This window comes from Taurulus bubalis, assembly GCF_910589615.1.
Source record: "Taurulus bubalis genome assembly, chromosome: 9".
Classification (NCBI taxonomy): Eukaryota; Metazoa; Chordata; class Actinopteri; order Perciformes; family Cottidae; genus Taurulus; species Taurulus bubalis.
Genome location: NC_136597.1, coordinates 28,088,388 through 28,095,557, shown reverse-complemented (window position 1 = coordinate 28,095,557; position 7,170 = coordinate 28,088,388). Strand labels below are relative to the sequence as shown.

The 7,170-nt window shown below is 44.6% G+C and overlaps 1 protein-coding gene across 1 annotated transcript; it reads right to left on the bottom strand.

Moving 5' to 3' along the window:
• Nucleotides 1-507: 507 nt before the first annotated feature.
• LOC306741193 (uncharacterized protein) lies at nucleotides 508-6,530 on the bottom strand. The gene is made up of 2 exons (XM_079223444.1): nucleotides 5,864-6,530; nucleotides 508-1,390 (listed from the first exon to the last, which is right to left on the bottom strand). Exons 1-2 carry the CDS (start codon nucleotides 6,496-6,498, stop codon nucleotides 778-780), a joined length of 1,248 nt encoding a protein of 415 aa, XP_079079570.1. The 5' UTR covers nucleotides 6,499-6,530; the 3' UTR covers nucleotides 508-777.
• Nucleotides 6,531-7,170: the final 640 nt, after the last annotated feature.

Sequence of the window (7,170 nt, the reverse complement as noted above, 5' to 3'; positions counted from 1 at the left end):
GAACATACTCTAACCAGATGGTGAATAAGAAAACAAATCTAATATATAACTTATCTAATTATAACATATACTATATGACTGGTATGAAACTCTGCAGCGTCCGATCACGTGACGGATGAACAATGAAGGGGCGTTTCCTGGAAGCCCGCGCTCGAGGCTCCTCCCCCCCTCGAAGCAGAGCTTTGGGAAGGCAGACAACATGGCGGCGCAGACCCGCTTCCGGTAAATGGAGGCGCGAAGAAACTACCATTAAGAGACGTGGGATGTACCCACAAAGGCCTCGCGCACGATTAGATTAACTAGTTCATCTCGAATACTCTTTAAAAAAAAAAAAAAACACAGTTCGCTCCTACATAACTTACATATGTATATCTATTAAAAAAAAAATACATCTATAAAATGGCAGCGGTCGGGACCACGCGGCAAGCCGTTGTTCGAGCCTCCATCACAGAGTTAACAAAACCACCTTTGAGGAATAAAATATACAAAAATCAAAGAGTCCTTAACTGGAATGGTAACATTGTTTATTTGAGGAATGTGAACATAAACTCATGGGTACATTTCTTTTCTTAACATGCTCGAGCTACAAAAACAGAATAAAAAAAAAAAAACGAAGCTCAGCATCGCGGCCATCTTTGTTAGAGGGAGAGCGCGTGTTTGAGCGACGCAGCCGAGCCACGTGAGGACGCCGCGCCGGGGCGGTGTTTACTCGTTGCTGTCCCGTTAGGTTGGCCCGTTTGGGTGGCTGGAGTAACCGCTGCGGCCGCGTCGGGTACCCTAGTACTGGTTCCTGTCAGAGTCTTGACCGGAGTTCCGGCCCCCGCGGTAACCACCGCCGCCGCCGTAGCCTCCGCCGCCGCCGCCATAGCCACCTCCGCCGCCGCCATAGCCGCCGCCGCCGCTCCGTTGGCCGCCGCCGCCGTAGCCACCGCCGCCGCCATAGCCGCCGCCGCCACCGTAGCTCCGTTGGCCGCCGCCACCGCCGTAGCCGCCGCCACCGTAGCCTCCTCCGCCGCCTCCCCGTCCGCCGCCGCCTCCTTTAGTTGCCGGGTTCACGCGGATGGTGCGGCGGTCCAGGTCGGTCCCGTTCATGCCTTTCTCCGCCTCTTTGGCGTCCTCCACGTTATCGAATGTAACGAAGCCGAAGCCGCGAGAGGAGCCAGTTTCTCGGTCCATGATCACGACGCAGTCGGTGATTTGTCCATATTTCCCGAAGGCCGCGGCCAGACTCTCTTGGTCGGTATTGAAGCTCAAGCCTCCGACGTACAGTTTCCCCTCGTCCGACATGGTGATGCGTGACTTAACTGACGAGAGTCCAAACGAATCTGAGCGCGCGGCGGGTTGACAAAGAGATCCGGGTTCCCTCGTTGCGACGTAAGAATGCTCCTCGCTTCCGGTATACTCAGGGAAAAGCAATCGAGGAACGATCGAACTGTGACTCAGTGGTGGAACGTAGACAGAAAGAGCGATAGACAGACAGCAATGAAATATACATATTCATAATAATACATATGGATAGATAGATAGATATATAGATGTACACATTTATAATAATAAATATAGATAGATAGCAATATAATATAGATATGCAGTGTGTGGTATTCATACTGTCCTGCTCTCACGCGCAGGATTGATTTCTACCAGCAGAATGCGTTTGTTTTGAAATTCTGATTGTGATATTATTATTAAATAACCCACAATATGACTATGGTTTCTCTTAATTTATAAAACTCATCACACCGACGTGAGGAATGATCAGCCTCACGTGACTGAATGAAAGACGAGGCTTGTTGTAAAAGTGTGTTCTCTCTCCAGCTCTCTGATTTTAATTATATACATAATACAAGTTGTTTTGTAATCAAATGGTTATTGATTTTCTAGATATGCATATAAAGAAAAGATGCGCACAATACATGTACATACAGATACAAATAAACACATAAGGGTATACATACATATATATAAATATATGTATGTACATATACATATGTTTTGTTGTATATATTGAGTATTTTGTATTTGTGATATTTTTTGTGATATTTTAATTGTAATAGTATTGGTTGCGTCTCGTATGTAAGTGCCTTGCTACTGTGATAAATAAAGTAAACATCTATCTAACTTGAGTTTATTCTGTGATCGTCTTCACTCTGGTAAGAAACCGCAGATATCAGTCCGCGCAGCAGCATCGTCCAATCACATAGCGGATGAACATAAGGGGGCGGGTCCAGCGTTAAGGCACTTCCTGGAAGCTCGCGCTCGTGGCTCCTCGTGCATGGCTCCTCCCCCTCGGAGCAGAACATGGCTGCGGTGGAACGTTCTGGTGAGGAAGGATCTCACCGAGGGAAATGGCCGGAAGTACCTCGCTGGCCGCCATGATGAGAGCGGGTGGAGTCCTCTAACCGCAAAGGAGAGGAGCTTCAATGCTTCCTATTGTAGCTCATTTAGCTCCTTTAGCATTGGACGCACTGGACCTGCCTTTACGAAAGGAAAGGAGTTAACCTTTAAAGTGACGTATCATTCGGCCGTTCACGAGAACAGACGATCATGAAGATAAACAGATCATGTGAATAAAGTGATCCATAAACTGTTGTGTACATATTCTTTTGATGAGATTATAATCTGCATATAAACCATAACAACATAAAGAGATATGAGACATTGTTAGTGTGAGAACGTATTTAATTCATCATGTTAGAAACTGAAGAGAGAGACAGTTTAGTAGCTTTAAAATACACTTTAATATTCCTTCTTTCATTTATATTCCAACCTCGTTAAAAAAGTAATATATGAACATGTTTATGTTAATAAAGTAATATATGAACAGGTTGTTTATGTTAATAAAGTAATATATGAACATGTTTATGTTAATAAAGTAGGGCCATGATGTTTGTCCAGGTATCTTTGCAGTTAATTTGGACATTTGCTTAAAAAAATGGAAAGTAAAGTAACTAGTAGTGAAGTTACTTTTCAAATGCAGTAACTAGTAAAGTAATCTAGTTACAATTTTGCACTGTAGCTCCGCTAGCAGCACCGCTCTGATGCTACCACAGTAGCTCCGCTAGCAGCAGCGCTCTGATGCTACCACAGTAGCTTCGCTAGCAGCAGCGCTCTGATGCTACCACAGTAGCTCCGCTAGCAGCAGCGCTCTGATGCTACCACAGTAGCTCCGCTAGCAGCAGCGCTCTGATGCTACCACAGTAGCTCCGTTAGCAGCAGCGCTCTGATGCTACCACAGTAGCTCCGCTAGCAGCAGCGCTCTGATGCTACCACAGTAGCTCAGGGACGCGGTCGGCATGTTACTTGTTAAGGTGCGAGAATGAAAAGAAATCTATAAGCAGGCATACTGCTTATAGATTTCTTTTAAAAGCATATTCATTATTTCAAACTCAGTTTAAATGATCAACATGAACACATGAATACAACAAATTTTCATGACTTTTCCAAAGCCTTTGGGATTTCATTGTTTTCCATGACTTTTCCAGGTTTTTCATGATGTACGGACCCTTCTTTTCCTCGCGTTTGGTCACTTATGCCGTGTTCACACCGGACGCGACGCGATTTTGCGGCGCCGCGTCCACCTCGGAAGTTTACTCGCGCGAGTAGAAAGAGGGCGTTCACACCAAACGCGAATTCGCGAATTCGCGGTGCGACCAAAGGGGCGTGGCTTAGCTCTGTCGCTTGCCTCTGTGAGAGACAAGCGACGAAGCTTTCATTTCCGCTATCGACCATGGAATAAATAACCACTAGTTCTGCTTTATACTTGTTGTGGAAGTCCCAAACATGTGGGAACATGAAACGCCCTCGTGTTTGGGTTCATAACATCATCCGTAGCCGCACACAGCTCGGTGAATTTCACCGACTCCTCCAGGAACTGCGTCTCGCGTATCTCCGTAAAACGATACCAATTATGCCATCCACCATGGAAATAACCACCAGTTCTGCTTTATACTTTTTGTGTAAACTCCACATATGTCGGAACATCAAACTCCATGGTGTCTGGGTTCATAATATTATCCGTAGTCCCACAACAGCGTCTCAATGAAGCCGCTATCAGCGCTGGTTCAGGCGGAGCAGCAGCAGATTCATTCAGAAACGGGGAGACGGCGGTGGTGACGGGCGGAGCTTCTCAACGCTGATTCTCAACGCTGATTGGCTGCCGCAACTTTGCGTCACGCGATTTCTCCGCCAGAGTTGGGAGAATTCAACTCACGCGAATTCGCGCCGCGTCCTTCGCTTTGTTCGCCCCAGGTCAAACGTTCTGTTCGCGCCGCCTCCAACGCGTCTATCTCGCCGCAAATTCGCGCCGCAGCGCGTCTGTGGATTGACTTTACATGTAAACCGGTCGCGCCGCAAATTCGCCTCGCGTCCGGTGTGAACACGGCATTAGACAAACGTGTTCATGCGACTCATTTCCAAGAATCTTACGAGCACATTTACAAGATTTAAAGAAGTCATTTTAGTGGCAGAGAGAGAGTATGAGTTCCACAGCTGACATCAGATTAATAAAGATGTATAATACACATATATGACAACTGGAGTATTTTGTAAAGGATTTATTTGTAGTTTTGAACAGGCATCGACACGTCTACCTCCAACGCTGTCGTTCCCTCTTGTCCTCGCTAAGAGTCCTCACCAAGTGTCCTCGCTAATGTCCTCATGTACAATATCTGAAATTGTCAATAAAAAATGTCAAAATACATGTAAATGCAGTCAGAGTAAGAATCCACAAGGGAAACCGCAGAACAAAAGGACAGACAGAAAAACAGCATGAAATTAAAATAAAGAGGACACAGACTGTGATCGTATATTAAACATATTTCATAAGCACCGCATTCACTACTGTTCTCGTGGACTTTTTGTTACAACTGCCTTTCACCGTTTTTATATACATTTCAAACTCTTTGTAAAAAATAAAAAAAAAACACAAAAATAGGTCTTTGGATTGTAAACTTACGAATGTAGAATTTGCCAAAGATAATCAATACATTAGAGAACTGAAAAAGCCAAAAAAAGAGTCAGTCAGAGTTTAGGTTGAGCTGCTCAAAAGGTTAAATTTAGATTTAAATGTGTTACACTTCTTAACAGAGGTCATTATATAACCTTCAGGGTTCATTATATAACTGTTGTTATATAATCACTATCACACATGAAGAGGCTCAACTGTGTCAAAGGCTTTGTGAAAAATCAATGAAACGTATAAAAATATCCTCAGTGACGTCAGCCTCAGGAGCGGGTAGTGACGTTTACATCGAACTGATCCGCGTAAAGTCTTTAAAAAGAAAAAACACAACAAAGAACGTGACGGAGAGCGACCGAGATGTTTACTTCCGGGTTCGTCGACGTCACGTGGTCCTGTGAAAGGCCTCCTACGACACAGAGGCCTCGAGCTCGAGTAGATTAACCAGTTCATCTCGAATCCACTCTTTAAAACACACAGGAGCCTTTAAGCTGCTTCATAGTACCACTTATTTAGCATAAGACCCCCAAAAAGTCTGTAGAGGATAAATAAAGTAGAAAGCCCTTCGGAAATACAAGTTTATAAAATAAATCTCTAAAATGGCGGCGGTCCACGCGGGGAGCCGTTGTTGCTCCTCCATAACGTCGAGTTAACAAAACCACCTTTCAGGAATAAATTATAAACAAATCAAAGAGTCCTTAACTGGAATTGGTAACATTGTTTATTTGAGGAATGAACATAAAAAAACTCAAGGGTACATTTCTTTTCTTAAGATGCTCGAGCTACAAAAAAACAGAATAAAAAACGAAGCTCAGCGGATCACGCGGCCATCTTTGTTAGAGGAGTGCGCGTGTTTGAGAGACGCGGCCGGGCCACGTGAGGACGTCGCGCCGGGGCGGTGTTTACTCGTTGCTGTCCCGGTAGGACTGGCGTGAGTAGCCGCTACTCTGGTACTGGTTCCCGTCAGATTGACGGCCGCCACCGCCGCCGTAGCTGCGGCCACCACCACCACCGTAGCTCCGGTCACCACCGCCGCCATAGCTCCGGTCGCTGCCGCCGCCGTAGCTGCGATCGCTGCCGCCGCCGTAGCTCCGGTCGCTGCCGCCGCCGTAGCTCCGGTCGCTGCCGCCGCCGTAGCTGCTGCCGTAGCTGCTCCCGCCGCCGCGGTAGCTGCTCCCACCGCGTCCGCCGCCGTAGCTCCGGTCGCCGCCGCCGTAGCCACCGCTGCTCCGTTCGCCGCCACCGTAGCTCCGGTCGCCGCGGCCGCCTCGGTAGCCGCCCCTCTCCCTTCCCCTCTCCGCTACGTTCACGCGGATGGTGCGGTTGTCCAGGTCCGTCCCGTTCATGCCCTTCTCCGCGTCTTTGGCGTCCTCCGGGTTGTCGAACGTAACGAAGCCGAAGCCGCGAGATCGTTGCGTTTCTCGGTCCTTGATCACCACGCAGTCTGTGATTTGTCCGTACTTCCCGAAGGCCTCGGCCAGACCATCCTGGTCGGTTTCGAAGCTCAAGCCTCCGATGAACAGTTTCCCCTCTTCCGACATGATGATGCACGAATCTGAGCGCGCGGCGGGTTTACAAAGAGATCCGGGTACCGTCGTTGCGACGTAAGAATGCTTCTCGCTTCCGTTTCCGGTATTTTCAGGGGGAAGCAATCGAAGAACGATCTTACTGTGACTAAATGGTGGATATAATAATATAGATATGCATATTTATAATAATACATATTGATATCAATATATAATTTATATTGATATCAATATAATATAGATATACATATTTATAATAAATATAGACAGATATATATCAATATAATATAGATATACAAATGTATAATACATATAGATAGATATAAATATAATATACATATCAATATTTAGAATAATACATATAGATATGTATCAATATAATATATATACACATATTTATAATAAATAAAGATAGATAGATATACATATTTATAATAAATATAGATAGACAGACGGATATCAATATAATATAGATAATAATAATAATACTTATATATCAATATAATATATATACATATTTATAATAAATACAGATAGATAGTAATATATTTGTATAATACATATAGATCAATATCAATATAATATACATATGCATTATTATAATAACACATATAGATAGACAGTTATATATATATATATATATATATATATATATATATATATATATATATATATATATATATATAT

Bases quoted from the DNA above. Each gene is read 5' to 3' on its own strand.
- LOC306741193 (XM_079223444.1), bottom strand. From the start codon at position 6,498: ATGTCGGAAGAGGGGAAACTGTTCATCGGAGGCTTGAGCTTCGAAACC. The intron at 1,391-5,863 runs GTAAACACCGCC...GTATACCGGAAG, and splicing joins TCCTACCGGGACAGCAACGA to CGAGGAGCATTCTTACGTCG.